General features: G+C 34.9%; 1 protein-coding gene across 1 annotated transcript; it reads left to right on the forward strand.

Annotated features, from left to right (window-relative positions):
* The first annotated feature begins 285 nt into the window (after positions 1–285).
* On the forward strand, positions 286–17,693 carry LOC136819530 (glutamate--cysteine ligase catalytic subunit-like). The gene is made up of 15 exons (XM_067075764.1): positions 286–352; positions 1,070–1,206; positions 3,403–3,562; positions 4,655–4,724; positions 5,420–5,605; positions 7,209–7,267; positions 7,894–8,033; positions 8,516–8,590; positions 8,918–9,034; positions 12,271–12,412; positions 12,853–13,049; positions 14,348–14,528; positions 15,616–15,677; positions 17,019–17,139; positions 17,365–17,693. Exons 1-15 carry the CDS (start codon positions 334–336, stop codon positions 17,646–17,648), a joined length of 1,950 nt encoding a protein of 649 aa, XP_066931865.1. The 5' UTR covers positions 286–333; the 3' UTR covers positions 17,649–17,693.
* Positions 17,694–18,773: the final 1,080 nt, after the last annotated feature.

Here is an 18,773-nt window from a genome sequence, read left to right on the forward strand (position 1 = left end):
ATATAAATTGGTGATGGCTGGTGAACTTTATAAGAACGGGGGTCACGAACATCGAAAAAACAGACACTTTTTCCTCTGATAATGTGAACAAAGACAGCTATAATTTATAAAATGCAATTTTTTTTCACCGCTTGGCACGTTTAACGCCACAATACATTGACCTTTTTCTTTAAACACCGAAACAGTGACGGAAAAAGGGGTTAATATCATCACAACGCCAAACCAACGCTCCCCCTTTTTAAAAAATGAATGAATTAAGGAAATGTATCAGTTCATTGAAAATAAAATTTGTGTCAACCAGGAAGTTTATTAGTTGAAGTTCAATTGTAAAAAATGGGAGTTTTAACAGAGGGTAAGAAAATAATTTTTTCTGTCCTATTTACAAAAGAAATCGTTGAAACATAGAAGAATCTGAGCCTCAGATTTCAGAAACTACTGAGGACTACAGGTTTCCATTTTCATTAATATTGACATTTAAGCCTGAAAAAAACTCAAATAAAATTAAGAGCAGCCCAACCAGAATCATATGACTTACTGGTTTTTCCTATAAAAAGCGTATATCTGAAGATACTGCTCTTCATATGTGATTTTACTAATGTACATGTTTAGCAACATAATCGAATACTTTGAGTAGAGTAATATTATTAACCTATGAAAAGCGTTTAATAACTACTTGTGGTATAAAAAGGGAATTTCCCAGAAAAGGGAATTTCTTAGATTTATTAACTCTCCAGGGATAAGAAAAAGACAAACTGAGATTTCAAAATGAGTAATCAGATCAAAATAACTCCGGAAAAGTCTTTTTGATTATGATAAAACAATAGAGAGACCGTAAGATAAGAATGCTACCGTTAAGCAGAACTAAAATACTGAAAACGCGAAAATTATGAGATGTTTGCCCAACTTCCTTATGCGTGAAGCTATGAATGCCATCCTCGGGAGCTTTAAGCTCCCTGCGGTGGCAAAAAAGGTGTAGTGATCCAAAGCTGATTTTTCACCAGCAAAAGCAACGTTAAAAGTAAACAGCAAACTGTTTTTTGAATCTTCATAATCACATCAAACTTTTTAGGAGAACTGACACCTCTAACATTTGAAGAGATTCAACAATACAAAGAATTTCTGAAGACACATGGAATTCAACAATTCTGCAGACATTACAACAAAATCAAAGATAAGAATTATGAAACGCTCAAATGGGGTGACGAGGTAGGTAAAACCATAATCATTATAAAAACACTGGTCTGGAAGGCTTTTGTCTCTTTTTATTGTTAAAAATAGAGCTTACAGTATTTGGCCCCCAAAACGTAGATCAAATTTAAAATTTATCTCAAATCTAGAGGAAAAGACGTTTTACAAAAATTTTTACTGCATGAAAAGTTTTAACATCTCTACTTTATTTCCCAGAAGTTCTTCTTCAAAATTTTCAATTTCAACAATATTTTTCAATCGCTTAAAGATAAGTAGCTTTTTTCTAATGGCCCCCAAAACGGACGTTTGCAATTTTAGCGATTTCTCAAGATATCTTTAAGATATGAATACAAAATTTTGACCATAGTTTTGAAATGTGATTTAGAGGGTTATGGGCATAAATTTGTTTGATAAAATTTTTACAGTATACCCCTGGTTGTCAGAACGGAGGTTTGGGGCCCCCAAAACGTAGGTGTAGTTAAAATCAAATTATTAAGTCCAGTGGTAATAGGGGGGGGGGAACTTTGAACATATTTTTGTTTTCCCTTAAATTTACGACCCGGTGGATGTAAAATTTATGATTTTTATAAAGCAGTTCTAGATTTTCGATGATGCAAAGTCCAAACTGAAAATTTAGAAATTTTCAAAATGACAATTTTGATTTAACAACGTCTTAATCAAGTTTCTGAAAACCAATCTCTTTTGAAAATATTTCCATTCATGTATGGAATATGCCTGTGAAAATCTTAGAAAAACAGCTTAACTGAAACTGAAAATATTAAGCTTAAAAGTTATTTTTCTCCTGTATTTTGCAAAAAAAATGACAGAATTTGCCATTTTTGCTGATTCAGCGAAAATTTTTATATATAATGTTAATTTTTTGTTATAAACTATTAAGTCAAGCTGATAGGAATGGAATTCCAAGATTTTTTGCTGTTACTCATATTTAGAATTTTCGGTTTTATCAATGGCGATTCTAGGGCCCCAAAATACTAGTTGACCTTTCAGATGTTATATCTTTTACCCATCTTCTAAAGTCACAGATGTATCTGCATTTTCTGAACAGTATTAGGTGTAGAAAGTTTCCTATACCCCATATTTTCATAACTTATTTTCAATATCCAAGGAGCTAGAGTGAGTTATATGCAATTTTTATCTAATTTTGGTGTTAAAATATTTCCTTTAGACGCAAATATGTTATTTTGAATGAGTCTCAAGCCATCAAAAATATGCTCATTTTTAAGTATGACCATCATTCTTTCAAAATAAACAAAAATCGTCCAATTCTGATAAATCTACCGGTCAGAATCCTCATTTTAAGACGACCTACGTTTTGGGGGCCGTCTCCGTTTTGCGGGCCATATACTGTACGTACCAAAATCAATTTATTTTGCAAACTTTTTGATCATGTGATTAGAAAATAGACCAATCCCAAGAGGAGATTTTGGTAACGTGATCAAAAAGTATGCAAATCGCAACTTGTCTTTTGTTTGTAACAGGTATGGTTTTGCGGGTTATTCCAATGCTTCAGTCAGTCCACTGTTCTTAAAGGTGCAAATATATAAACTCACTATAATCGTTCATAAATTGTGGAAGTTTAGCTGGGTAGTATTGAAAAGTTATATATTCCTTTTAGAAATAAGATGTACCTCTGTGCTTTCAAGGCGAAACAAGCATTTCAAATTTTTTTCAAACTGTCTGCAAAGAATTGAACTGTTTTAATTTTTTCGGAAAAATTTTCTGAATTGATGCATAAAAAGTTATAGCTGTTTTTCTATGAAAAATTGGGACGAAAAATTGGTCTAAATAGCACTTTTTTTAAGATTTTGAGACAAGTAAGCTTTTAGAAATATTTTCCGAAAATGTATTTTTAGTTCGGTAAAAAATACACCATCTACCACAAAAGTTTTTTCAAAACATTTCTTCTTCGCCGAAAATAAGCTCTTTAAAGTTGAAATTCTCTCCTTCGCATAAGTCTTCATTCTCTTCGTCATCAACAATTTTTTCTTTGCGATTCTTAAATTTTCAGACTCAAGGATAGTTGGCCTAACAGAAAAAGTATAACACGTCAAAGTTTTGTTCATCAGGCAGAAATTTATATTTTGTACGTGACAAATATTAAAAACTCACTATTGTCAGAGCCTTTAAGCAAATGATAGGAGATGCATGGATATATCATACTTTAAAAAAGAACCTGTTTTCATCCTTCCTCAGATTGAAATGATGATGATTCGATTAGATGATGAAAAGAAGACAGCTCCGTTGAATTGTAAAGCTGTTGAAATTCTTGGTCCTCTCATGGAAGCTGAAAGACAAAACCCTGGTGATACTGACACTGCTTGGAGACCTGAATTCACCGAATTCATGATCGAATGTACGTACGAAAATATTTTTTAATTAAGAACCAGTACAATAGCACACCGCTATGCAAACGTCATAATTATTACTTTTAACATTTGACCAAAATTCAATCCCACAATCCTTTTCATCCTCGGGTAACTTAATGTATGTCCCAAAAATGCATTAATTTTTCCGCCCCAGTTCCAGTCCCTAAACTATAACAAACTATACATTTTTTGAAGCGTATTTGGATGTAGAATACCGTATTCGGTGTAACTTAAATTCTTTTTCAGCAGAATTTGAGTTTTTTTAAGAAAACGTGATTATGAAGTCATTATTTATGACGCCATAATTTTAAAAAGTTGAATATCTCAAGAACTAATTTAAAGAATTAAAGAACTAAGAAAGAATTCTTGCCATTTCTGTTGACGTCATTAATTTTGGGAAATACTTTGAAAACTTTTTGAAACATCTCAATGTACTTTATCACTGGTCCAAATTTCATAAAGTTTTGATTTATATTTCTCGAGATATTCAACAAGGATCAGGTTTTCTTAAGATATCTCTAATTAATTATACTGAGAAAGAATTTAAGTTACACCAAATACGGTATTCTACAAACAAAAACGCTTCCAAAAATGTATAGTTTGTTATGGTTTAGGTACTGGAACTGGGGCGGAAAAATTAATGCAATTCTGGGACATGCATTAACTTACCCGAGTCTTGTTTCGTTTTGCGTGCAAGTCATGTATTGTCAATAAGTGTAACTAACTTGCAAAAGCAATTAATGCAAAGGGTGATGGGATTAAAACTCGGACAAACAGTAATTTTGATGTCTACTTTTAGAATCACTGCGGTATGCTATAAATTTTGAGGCTATATGAGAGTGATGGTACCCAGTTCCCCTCACAAGGCATAGGTCGACCTGGGCGTAGGTACATTCAGTCGCCAAGTGAATCATAGCACCGAGTGAGAAAAAAACCCTGATCTTTTAGACGGGAAACAAGGTTGATAACCACTACACTCTACGCCATTCATTTGCTCCTGATGAAGGCTGATTTGTTATTGACTAGTAACAGATTTGGGTATGATATCCTCATTTAATAATATACTTTTGACTTTTCAGCATCTCCTGGACGCCCGTATGGAGGAAACATTGATCACTTTAATACCGTCGAGGCTAACATGAAAATAAGGTAAAATTGATTTTAAGAATTATATCCCATATATTTAAGATGAAATTTAATTTAAAATTAAATATTTTTCAACTCAGGCAACTTCTTCGTAAAGGTTTTTGCTATTTTTCGATAGTACTTAGGAATATTTTTTCTATTTTCGTAAAAGTATGACTTCGTCAAAAAAAATTTATGTCGATTAATCCAATTAAATGTCAAGGATCTCGTGTGCCAATTTTCATTCAGAAAGAGCAACTGAATTAAAAGTTAAGGTGTTAAGAGGTGGTAAAAAAGCACCCCTGGTTTCACCCCTTTCTCACTAACCGAGTGGAACCCCCCTCTCACTGGAAAAATCGGTAAAAAAATCATGCCTAGTGACAAATTATAGTCCAATTTTTGTTGTGCTGAAATAATCAAATAAATAATCTTTTCCAACCCCGTTGAATTTTACGTGGGGATGACAATAGAATTCAAATCTCCAGCCAAAAATAATTGATCCCCATCAAGTTCCAGTCCGTTGATTATGGACTAAAATTTTTAACACTTATTGGCTGAAAAATCCTATAGGGTCTGCGAGAAAGGGGTGTCTAATTCTAGAACCACCCCTACAGCAAGCCCATATTTGTTTAAAATCTTTATATCTGCGAATCATATTAAAAGCATCAGCAAAGTCCATAACACTTGAATCACTTTACAAACTTTCACACAAATTTCAGGCGAGACGAATTGATGTCTTATTTCACTGATGACAAGGAGCAAATTTTATCTTTATCAACATATCCACGAATCGGTTGTCAAAATGTTTTTCATCCACCTGTCAAATGTAAAATGGAAAACAATACGGCTACACGGTCATACAGTGTTCCGGATAGCGTTATAAATAAATCACATTTACGACATAGGTATGTTTTTATTAATGATAGTCATGAAGTAATGTTTTCTACGGAAATACCCCGGTTTTAGCCAGTAGTGGTAAATTTAAACTAGATAAAAGTTGTATAAGATTAATTGCCACTTCTGGCAAAAGCCGGGGTCTTTCCGTAGAAAGCATTACGTCATGAATATCATGAATTCAAACTAAATATTTCATAAATGATAAACAAATAAGATCTAAGGAGGCGTTTATTCATTTCTTGGATTTAGCTGAGCTTGCAGTAACTCCATACCACTAGATCCCAGTCTCTTTTTTGAGAAAAGTCATGACTTTGACCATTTTTCTTTGATAACTCTATGAAGTATTTTGGCGTTTTTATAATTTCTAATGAATATTTTATTACTTTAGCGTCTTCATACAATTTTTAAAAGCGAAAGTAAAAAAATCCAAGATTGCAAAATCTTCTATTTAACTTACTGGACTCAAAATCGTCAGTAGGATGAGTTCAAAAGTAGACTCTAGCCTTATATATTTTCAGCGTGTCAGATTTGGTTAAATCCAACGGCACAAGGAAATTGTATATTAATTTCAAAATTTCCAGAAAAAAACCGCATACCCCCTGTTGAGGAAGTCCATCCCTCTGTGGCTGGAAATGCTGTAACCCCCTGGAATTCCAGGCAATTTCGGGTTTAAACCCCTCTGTAATTCTGAATTTTAGTTAACCTGAATATCAGAGGTTGAGTTTTCAAAGAATATAATCAACCTCAGAGGACCAATAATATCGATTCTATCGCGCATGTGTCAATCTAATCACTGTAAAAAGAATCAAAGATGAAGAGCAAATATTACCATATTTATGTCTAGCAAACTGTTCAGGGTGTCCCTAATTAAAGTATCGAGTTTGAACATGCGATTGAGTAGAAAAGTTTGTGTGTGTTATTGCTAAAATATAAGAACGTTCTCCATCACACAGGCTTATTACAAAAGGTAGTTACAACGTATAAATTAATCGTAATGACAAAGAAAGAGAGCTTAAAATACAATTTTGTGAACACGCACATAAATTTTTCTACTCATAGTTGTGTTTCGACTCGATACTTTAATTAGTATCGTAGTATTAGCAGTTTACTATTTACGAATTCCCCAGAAACCTCCAAATGTAATTGAAATGAGTTATTTTCGAAAGAAATCTTTTACATGATTCCCAAATGTATAACAGTAATTACTGAACTATCAGTTTTGGTAATGTTACTTTAATAAAATCGAAATAATAGGCAGATCTTTATGTTATGATTCTCTATCACTGACTCTTTTTGAAAAGCATTGATGACATTTTTAAGTTGTGTTTTCAACGATGGGAATAAAAATATCAACTTTGAACTTCATCATCCAAGATCTTGGATGGTCGCCATGGTTACTTTTCTCTGCGTTTATTGCGCGCTGAATAGAATCTCGATTGGTCGGCACAGTTCAATATATGATTTTGGCCTGTGCTTTTCACGGTAAATTTTAGCAGGATTTAAAAAGAAATACACCTCGTCGACAGGGGGTATACGGCTTTTTTTGGAAAAAGCCAAATACAGGTTCTCCATTATATTCCGTATGTAATTGAACTTATTTATATTTGTTAGAAATCTGGCCACACAAATGACAAAGAGAAAAGGAAGAAAGATTTTCCATAACGCTCCAAGTAAGAAGTGCATCATTTCTAATACAGCTTTTCGACCGTAGCCGCCAATGACTGCGCGCGCATTTTTGTGTCCATTTTACCACCCTAAAACCTTCCCTTTATTTTGCAACTAAAGACAATAGAAAAAAGGGTAAAAGAAGGATTGGATAGAATTTAGGGTGGTAAAGGTGGCACGCGCTTGACCACGCGACTACGGTTAAAAAGGTGTATCAACCCAGTGGGACACCCACCTACTCGTAGACTACACCAAAACATTATCTCCAAACAATACAGTAGCGTGAAGAACAATCTCGTACACAGAGCCACTTCGTCGATTTTTGCTTCATTTCCAATCCCATCCAGGAGTCTCGAGTCTATTTGGGATTGGAAGTCAATGGATACACCTTTCAGAGCAAAAAGCAAATTAAGGGACTGGGATCGAGTTTACATGGGGACGTAATTTTGATTAAGACTTTAAAATTTTTACATTATTCTTTGAAGTCTCTATACATTTTATTCAAAGTGGTCAACATATCTATCTTTGAAGCCAGGACTAATTGAAAATATGTTGAAATTTCTGCAGATAAATTTCTTTTTGAAATCCTGCAAAGAATATAGCTTGCGTTAAAACATTGGAATCTTTTCAGTTTTCCGTGATACAAACACACCAAATCCGTTCATCGATCCTGACGTTCCAAAAGATTCCCCAGAAGATATGGAAGTGATGAAACCGAATCATGTGCATCTAGATTGCGTAACTACTGGGCTTGGATGTGGATGCTTGCAGGTTCTAAATTTACTTTGAATCAGTTTTGCTTTGGACCGTAGATTAATTTTAGTTTTGTGTAAAACAACTTTTTTAAACCATTTGACTACTACATCCCTGTGTCTAACCCGCTGGGACCCCAGCCTCGCTGGAAATTTTGGCAAAAATTTCGTTCCCGGTGGGAGAATACCCTGAAATTTCAGCCCCACTGGGAAATTGATTTTGATTTCATCCCCATTCGACATTCAATGTTTAAAAATTGCACTCTAAACCAATCCCCATTGGATATTTAAACCTTGGAATAAATAGAATTTCTATTCCCATGAGTTTTTATCCCCACAGAGGTGAAGAGTTCCACCGAGGCAGGGGTGTATTATACCTTATCAAAGCGCTCTGTCAGGGCAGATTACGATCAGTGAAAATTACGAAGCATTGCAGAATGGATCAATGATATATAACTGCTTACAATATTATACAACATCTTTTTTTCTTTTTCATTTTAGACCACGTTCCAAGCATGCAATGTCGAAGAAGCACGAACTCTGTATGATCAACAAACAGTCTTGGCTCCTATTGTCGTAAGTTTTATCCATCACAAATATCTTAAGAAACTCAAAAGAAATCATTAAAAGGTCTGTAGACGATCCTATAGTCTAAGACGAATTTGTAAATAAAAGAAAAGTAGCCGCGTGGGAAATAAAAAGTCGGGCGGGAATTTTGTCCGCGCAGGCAGGTAAAAATTCGGAGGAGGCTCAATGTCTTATAATTCAACTTCCGCAGCATTTATCCGGGAGGGACTTCATGTAATACTTTTTTCACAATTTTTCCTGCGCGCTAATCTTGACGGACGATACCATCGTCTAGAAGGTCTTTTGTCTATTGCTTATTCATCTTCTATCAACTAGATGGCATTGTCAGCAAGTTCGCCATGTATCAAAGGGTATCTTTTGGAAACAGACACAAGATGGGAAAATATAGCAGGATTATGTGATGAACGTACTCCTGATGAACTTGGCCTTGAGGTAAGTGATAAAGTCTGCGACCACGGTCGTAGGCGACCCAAAGTCTCCTCTTTCGATAGCCATCTACTTGAAAGTAGGGGGTTCAAGTCTTTTCCCCGGGATTTATCCACTTACTTTAGGCGTACAAACTTTTGCGAACAGAAACTTTCACGATTTTCATGAATTTTTAGCCTTTTTCGCGAAGGTAGATTTCTTTGTAAATTCTTGAAGTACCATTGATCATTTTTTCAATTGCTGAGCATCAGCAAGTATCGAATCATTAAATTCTATCTTTGTTCTATGTACGAAGTATTTAGTATGTTTCGGCCGAGGATTAAGACCTTATACACTGTAGTAGCACGAGATCATTAAAAAGGGTGATTAATTTAAAAATGGTGGTAAGCCCGGGGAGGAGTAAGCAGTGGCGGAAGTGTTTACAGTGTTTGCTCCAAACGCTACCGCCACTTTTTTCCTATAAAGCGCCATGACGCCCTGACTATGCGCTTATATATTTTCCGTGGTTACTGACCCTCTAAAACGGACGATAGCATCGTCTAGCACTGTAGCACAAATCTCTTTGATTGATGTTTAACTTTCCGATAAATCACAATGTTTTAAACTAGTACATAGCTTACACTAACATGCCACCGCAGCAATATAATATTTAAAGAATTCTATAATAAATTGTATAATCATAACAATGTCAATTGCAAGATTATAAGAAATGCATGGGGACAAAAAAATAGTAAGTAACTACACGTTTGGTTAAACGAAGAAATAAAAGATTTTCTTTTTTCCTGAAAATAATAACAATAACACTCCATCTAAATAAATAAAAACGATGGCCTAGTTATAATTAAGGTTTCGACGAAGACATGAAAAAATCTAATTAAAAAGAAATGACTCTTATGTTTTGCAAGCTAAAGTTTATTCCACTTAAATTGGCATTCATTTTTGCTATCATGTGGAAACCATATCAGAGTAATTAGACTACTCGAGTACCTAATAAACGTACAGTAGCGAATAAACGTACAGGGTCGAAAATGGAGGCATGCAAACCTAATTGAAGGATCTTTTTAATGAGGTTAGGGGGTAAATATTGGGTAATTTTGCTTTCTTTTGACGAGTAGAACAAACCTCAAAAGTCAAAGATGGATATTTATCATTAGAAACAAAAGTAGGCACTTGAAATTGAGGAAAATTTTTGTTAAAATTAATAAACGTACTTGTACGTTTATTAGATACCCGAGAGTATCTTCCTTGAGAGTGGTTTGTACATGGTAGCAAAACAAAACTTCCAATTTACATGGAATAGATTTTAAATGTAAGACGGGTTCAAGAAACGAGCTTGTCGGAACAGGTTGACGAGATAAAGCTTTTAATGCTTTAAAGATTGAAACATAAAAAATAATCAGGAATAATTAATTGATTTGATTATTGATTGATTTAATTACTGATTGATTGATTGATTGATTCTCTATTGCTACTTTGCCTAATAAACAATAGTCAAGAGGATCTGCGGATAAAATTTATCAAAAAGTTCTGCGCCATCTTAAATAGGGCGAAATAGAAACCATCCTAGCTAAGGCCCGGACTCCACTCGCCTACGCTTTGATTGTACTTCTCAAGCAAAATCTTTTATGTTGTTGGTCAAAAGAAAAATAAAGATATGCCATTGTGGTCCATTCAGACGTACAGTCGAGAAAAGTTGAAATGCGCCTAATCTTTTTTAAAGTGCATAGTACTTTTTCATGATGCAATCTTTTCTCCAAACTAAAAGCTGATTGAATCCATTAAGATGATCGCAGCGCAGACAATGAAGAGACGTGCCTTCAGGAAGCTAGACTTTTTGAGTTTATAGCTATATACTTTCACTTTATGGTGTTTCTGTATGACTGTCTGTGTGCCTAGTCTAACCACCGTTTAAATGCCTTCGGGAAGGTCCCTCCTAACTTGGAAACCCAATTGGAGCTATTTCACCAAACTACTGGAGCGCAAGTTATTACGTAGGCTATCACAACTGAAAAAGTTTAATGTATGCGCCTATACAAACTTTTTTCAGGTTTTCCAAATAGATTTTACCACACTGAACAAACAGTGAAAACACTCTAAGTGAGGTAAATCTATTTTGAAGACCAAAAAAAAAGTTTGTTTACATCGATTCACATTCAATTTTGGATTCATATGCTACATTCTACTTTTTTGTACTTTGCCGGTATCTTGCTTTACCGAGTTAAGAAAGATATTCCCGAGTTACGACCATATAATGGTCTTTAAAGCTTAAGAAGCTCTATAAACAATAAAGGGTAATTATTAATAAAATACAGACAATATAAATTACAGTTTGATAAGTTTGAACAAAAATATCAACAAAATGTACATTTGAAAACTTGAGCAAATTTCTTTACAGATTCCCGAAAAAAGAATTGAAATCATTGCTGAAATGAACTTTGACTAAATTACAGTATTTATTCAGTTTTAAAGACAAGAAACAAAATTAGACATACAAAACACTTTTTCCATTCAATGAATCGAATCAGCTCATCATCATAACCAGTCTGCCATTTTGTTTGTTTTGATTTGCAAAAGTAATATTGTAATCCTTGTTATGGTGTAATTATATACTTTTTCTATAATTTGCATTTATAACACTCGCTTCAGCTTTTCAATCCTAAATCAAAACTAATGAAATGCAATATATAATAATGGTAATAGCATATAACGTAATATGAAAATGTGTATAACATTTACCGCTGTATAATTTACCGCCATATTTTTGCGGAACACTTAATTGGCCGGAACATACAATACGAACAAACGCGCGCGCCCAAAAATTCGAGATTCCTGTCCAATATCCTTGCGTGAAGCTATGAAGGCCTCCTCACTCGCTACGCTCGTTGCGGGGGCAATAACTTCTCTCTTGCAATAATGATAAGGATATATTTCCTTTTGAAAACTATATTTAAGTAAACAAAGGCTTGGGGACACAAGAAGTTTTTTTCGCGTTGGTGCAATGCAACACGCTCCATCCCACTAACACAAGAAAAAAAGTGCGTGTTCCATGGTTCCTTTTTTGTTTTATGGGACAAAAAGGGAGGGAAATACCCAGTAGAAAGAAAAATAGGGTGAAAACACGAGAAGGCGTTTCAGGTTGGTGGGATGGAGCATGTTGCATTGCACCAATGTGAAAAAAACTTCTCGTGTCCCCAAGCCTTAAAAAAATCTAGAATTCGGAATTTTATTATGTTATGTTATAGCCGTTAAAAGATAAGACACGTCGTCGTTTGTACAAATCGCGCTACGGAAGTGTGGACATGTATTTATCTGAGGAGAATGACAAGTACAACGACATTGATGTCATTTATCGTGATGAACACTTGCAAATACTACTCGATGAGGGTATATTTTTATTTCTTTCTTTTTTTTCACAAGGGCTTCAAATTGAATTTAATACGTTGTCGTTGGAAAGATAATTCTGAGCAAAGACAAACTTTATTGCACCTTATCGGTTTTATTTTTTTGAACCTGTGACAGAAAGGGTCATGGAAAGGGGCCGACTCTATTTTAGTAGAACCGTTGTAAAATAGTCAAATACAAATAAAGTAGCAAACTTTGCTAAAAAGGAAGCTTGCTCATTTGCGGCGGGTGAAAGAACACCGTTTTTGCTTTTTCCTTCAAAAAACCATACTTCAAAAATAGATAAAAAAAGCAACAACAGCAGATTAAATTTTCTCAAGGTATCGAGGCAGTTGAAATACCCTGATTTTGCTTTTTTTTAACAATTCAAAAAAAAGGAAAAAGATAAAAGCAACAACAGATTAAATTTTCTATTCCTCAAGGTATCGACAACCAGCTCGCCCGCCATATTGCTCACCTTTTCACACGTGACCCACTTGCTGTGTACAAAGAGATGCTTTCTGATGAGGAAATGGATCATTTTGAATTGTTCAACTCAACCAATTATCAAAGTGTACGATTTAAACCTCCTCCACCAGCAACCAACATTGGGTGGAGAGTTGAGATGAGACCGATTGAGGTTTGTTTCCTTGAACCTTCAGATAAGTCCCAGGGGTACTAGGGTTGCGAGCTGATGGGGGGTGCCCGACTTTCGACCTTTGGACTCTTACCGGGACTAAAAAAGAGAAAATAAAGGAAGATTTTGTGAATTTTACGACCCTTAGCTGGACAAATTTGACAAATTTTAACAAAATTTCGAGCTTTCCGGGGGCAAAAAGTTAAAATTAACCTCCATTTGCCTAAGTACCCCCCCCCCCCCCCCCGGAGTTAAGTCCAGCTGGCACGACACAACGTTGTTTTAACGTTCAAATAACGTTATTTGGACGTTATGAATGTCACATGGACGTTGTTTTGACGACACAACGTAGTTTTCACACAAAGTATATTAGAACATAAAGCTTCGATTTCAACACATCTAAAAAAACATTTCAAATCTTTAGACTTTGTGGACTCTTAAGATATGATTTCTTAGGAAATTGTTGAAAATAAGAACATATATTCAGAAACATTTTAGGCTTAAAACTCAAAAAGCTATGAACATCCAAAAGCTTAACTTTGAGGTTCTTTTAAAAAGTGCACTATATTTAATAAATGTTGTGTAGTGTATCAGCCGAAGACCACTTATCATTACATCCACCAGTGTCACAGACCAACTGGTACCACAGCCCCACTGAAAAATTAGGCAAAAATTGCGTCCCCGGTGGGGAAAAAATCCTGGAATCTCAACCCCACTGGGAAATTGTCTTTAATTTCATCATCATTCAAGATTCAATGTTTAAGAATTGTACTTCAAAATCATCCATGATTTTTTTTTACCTTTGGGCAATAAAAATTTTTTTTCAATTCAGATTTCAATAGGAATCTTTATCCCCATTGAGGAAAAAAGTTCCACCGGGGCTGTGCGACAAGGGTGTATCATTTTAAGACTTCTAGTCTAACTTATTCGAATATCCCTTTAAAATGGACACACCTCTCTTATTGTTTCAAAAAAAAAAGATTTTAATGATCGTTAGCAAAGTATCAACATAAGGGAGGTTAAGTATCAAATATAAATCAACGCGACGAACGAATGGGTTTTGACCCGCAACCTGCAGTAAACATGTGGACCTGCATTTTCTAGAATCCAGGCTAAAACAGCTCAAGAACGAAAAACCGTGAACATCTTCGTTGTTGAACAAAGAATATGTAACATCTACTTTGCTATACCCTTACAATCTTGCAGAGAAAAGGTCCGTTCGTCGCGTAAATTTACCCTAGATACTAAACCTCCCTATTATGTCCCGTTGTTAGAATGCTACAAATTTTGTTTCATTTTAGTCGCAACTCACAGACTTTGAGAATGCAGCTTTTGTCAGTTTCGTGGTGTTATTGACAAGAGTGTGTTTATCATATGAATTGAACTTAGCAATCCCAATGTCCAAAGTGGAGAAGAATATGGAAAGAGCTTCAAAAAGAAATGCTTTACAAGAGGAAAAATTCTTCTTTAGAATTAACTTAGGTAGTAATTTAAGTGCTGTGTAGTCTATTCATGAAAATATTTTTTGTCGATTTTATAAATTTTACACGTTTATCCTTCGTTCTAATGTTGCGCAAGATACATAAAAAATCCATTGCATAATTTCAAAAACGGCTGAAATCTCTGCTTAAAAAGTCAATTTTAACAGACTCCTTTGCTTATGACAGGAGAAATGACTGAGAAACTTAATATTTTCAGAAGAATAAAGGCTGGTCGACACTTACGCGCACTGCGATCGCACCGTTTGGCTTCAATACTTTTTGCTTGGAAAAAAGATTACGTTATAAAAATGTAGCGCGCGCTCGAAAAAAAAGTTAAAAATATTTTAACTTTTTCCAACCATTAAGTCAGATCGCGCCAATGGAATTACTTCATTTTTCTTTTGTTTTGACCAATAGCGTGGAAGCTTTGCTAGATAAAGTACGATCGCAGCGGGCGCAAGTGGAGACCGGCTTTAAAAAAAACTAAAGTCTGTCTCAAAATAATTTGCAGCTGGAGAAAAAAATAGCTGTAACTTTTGATAGAATTCGAATCAAGTTGCGATTTTGTGCTCGTTAAAAAGATATTCGTGAGTGGAATATTATGAAGTAAAAAATTTGTGAAAAGTGTGAAAAGATTTTTCAAAAATATTCATTCAATCAAAAGATATCAAACAAAGTTTATTGCTGGTTGATCGACAAAAGGCTGTTTTTTTTTGTCGTTTTTTACTACTTTATAGTGTTTATAGAGTCAACCAGCAATAAACTTTGTTTGATATCTTTTGATTGAATGAATATTTTTGAAAATTTTTTTGACAGTGATGATGATCTAAGATTGAAGAATCACTGCTGTGAAAATAATAATTATACCACATTTCTACAAGAAATCGGTTTTTTTCTTCTTCATTTTTCATTTTCATTTTCCTTTTTTTTCTCAAATTTTTTACTTCATAATATTCCACTCACGAATATCTTTTTAACGAGCACAAAATCGCAACTTGATTCGAATTCTATCAAAAGTTACAGCCATTTTTGTCTCCAGCTGCAAATTATTTTGAGACAGACTTTAAGCATAAATTTCACATTTTCAGGACCCGAAGAAACTGAAGCAGAATGCAAAGAGATGACAATGAACGAAATCATCAATGGGAAGGTAATAGACCATAGACCATTTTCATAAATTACGTCACAAACATCACTTGCCTCGTATTCAAACAACTACCATGGTGATTATGTCCCTCTTGAGACATCAAATGATTTTTTTATGAATAGAAAGTAGTTTTAATAAAATCCGCCGGGAGTTAATCACCTTGGTAATACTTGATACGTGACGTAATTTATGAAAAGGTCTATTGAAATCGAGGAGATAAAGGGACATGATGCCTGATCAACTCCATGTCCCTTGGTAGAAAAGCAAAGAGTGTCTACTCCTGCCCCCTGACTTCAACTTTGGGTACGGGGACATGTCGCTGATTAGGGTCCCTTTGTTAGGCTCTGAAGATATCTAACATGGTTGACTTTTGTAATCTTTGACAATTTTCAGGGTGTAAATTAGGAAAATTTTTAATTGTTCGTCTAATTTTAATCATTTTAATCATTCCAAAAAGATTTACCAAATACTCATATCTGACAGAGTCCATTTTCGAACTCCAGCGGCACGTCCACGTTGACTGTCAAGGTCAATGCCCCCCGGAAGTCCTGTATGGCAAACCTGAGGTTATACCTAGCTCTAGGGGAAGTCCTTTTTAATACTTCCTCTTCTTCTCCCACCCGTCTACTGACCTTCTTGGATATTCCAAAAAAGCCTAAAAAATCACACCACTTACATATTTACATCTATCCATCCAAGCGACCGCGGTGCAGTGGTAGAGCATCCGGCTACGGCTCGCAAGGTTGTGGGTTGAACCCCCAGCCGGGTCATACCAAAGATTCCCAAAATGGTACTTGACGCCTCTCTGCTTGATGCTCAGCAACTATAGAGACGGGTCAAGGGTAAGTGCGGAAATCCAGGGAAAGGAGTGGCGCCCTCTCCTACCTTTGGCTAGACAGCCAGAGAAAAGGTTGCCTTTGGTTCGCCCTCGACTGCGGTCGCAAACTTACTTTATTACTTTATTCTGTTTAATTTTCAATACAAATTTACAGTTGTGTGAGAAGATACACAATACCTGTCTATGCTTTATTTTGGTTTCATAGAGGGTTACGCTTCCTTGTGTCATCGAAACACCTATAAAAGAATTAAAGTATCACATGGGAACCATTTCAATAAAATTAGGCTGATTTATTTTCCATTTAATGACAGAAAAAATACACCTTATTACACAAATATTCCTAGTCATTTTATTAACACGAATTGAAAAATTTCGTGTTAATAAAAAAAGCAGAAAATTCGTGTTAATTTCAGATCGTCCAAAATTTCAAATTTCATTTCCGTTGAATATTTGCCTAGTAATATTCATGTAATAAGGTATATAATTTTTCTCGACGGTTTATTCAGGATGATGACTTTCCAGGACTGTTGGATATTATTCAATTTTATTTGGATCATTTGGACATCGATGCAGACACTAAATGCACAATCAGCCAATATCTAAAATTGATCAGCGCCAGAGCTTCAGGTATAAACTCGACGTTGAGATCATAAAGACTTTTTTATTGACCTTATTTGCGTGTAAAATGTACACGAGTGAAGTGCCTGGCCTCTGCATTCCGTCAAAGATGGAAAACCTGCAGAATCTTTTTTCGACTATTGGCTTATTATTTTTGCTCTTAAAAAAAGATGAAACGTTTTCAACTAAGGTAGAACGGACTCCGTCCTTCCACTTCTAAATTTTTGATTCCAGGAGAGCTTTTAACAACAGCAAGCTGGATGCGAAAATTCATTCGATCACATCCAAAATACAAATTTGACTCAGTTGTCAGTGAAGAAATAAATTACGATTTGATGAAAATGTGTACTGAAATTACCAACGGGAAAGTTCATTGTCCGGATTTATTCACAGCTGATCAAATGTCGAAGTCGTGTCGATATGTGCCTGAGAAGAACACAAAGATGTTGGAAGAGGTCGAGAAAATAACGAAAAGTTTGACGGAAAGAAACACGAGTTTTTTCTTTAATAGTAAATAAGATCATTGGTATAATGTCCCAGATTCAAAAACAATGTTCTTTTAACTATTATCTTTTTGTTAAATAGATGTTTTGGACGTTAGAAGAACTACCCAGTGTGCACAAGACGTCCTATGGATGTCCTTAGAAAGTCGATTTTGGACGGGAGGATGTCTAGTGGAGACGTCTAGATTGGACGTTCTACGGACGTGCAAAATGAAGTCTTATACGTCCGATTTAGGTCCGAATATTTTAAATTTGGTTTTGATTTGGTTGACTGATTTTTAGGGGCACCAGAAGAAAAAATTGCGCACAAAAGTAACCTCTAGCCAGTGATTCTGGTGCCCTTTGCCGATAATTATCTAAAGAGTTATACGTACCAATTGTACCTTATATACCCCAATGTTGGTAAACCCAACAACAACATTATGTGACAGTGCTAAATAGACAGGTTGCAAAATGAAAGTCTGAAGACAAATCACGCTTTTTTAACTCGAAATTTTTATGTGCTTTTTACATGATCTTCATTTCTGATTGGTTCGAATTTATTTAATTTTGCAACCAAATTTACAACGAATCCGATCAAAAATATTGCAAATTCAATATTTCAACAACACACTTAACAGTAATGGAGACATCGACAATTAAAAAAAAACACGAAACTATCCGTCTTGTTCCAGTGGCATCATCAACACCCCAACTAAGTTGATTTCTTTTAGATCCAAGCTGGATTTTTATGTGAAAATAATAGAATTTTAACGCTTTTGTTTTTAAATTGTATTGTTTGCTTACTCATTAATTTTATTTTACAAGCTTTTTCATATTGAATTGACACGGATGTGAAGCAAGACAGGTTGGAAAGAGAGACATAAAACAATTTTTTGTTTACTCAGCACAAAATCGAACACACTTTAACAATACAATAGGAGACACACCGGCCTGATATAAACCATGTGTCTGATATGAAGCGGGAACACTTATTCAAAATTAAAACTTTTAAACCCAAGTAACGAGCATAAGATATTCCCAATAAACTTCCATTGATAAAATAGCCTTTTCATTTTAACCCAAGTACTAAGAAATACTCACCGGATCATTGAAACAGGGTGTAATATTTTGCACATTTAAGCATTTAGCACCAATATC

This window comes from Clytia hemisphaerica, unplaced genomic scaffold (assembly GCF_902728285.1).
Source record: "Clytia hemisphaerica strain Z4C2 unplaced genomic scaffold, Clytia hemisphaerica genome assembly, whole genome shotgun sequence".
Taxonomy (NCBI): Eukaryota; Metazoa; Cnidaria; class Hydrozoa; order Leptothecata; family Clytiidae; genus Clytia; species Clytia hemisphaerica.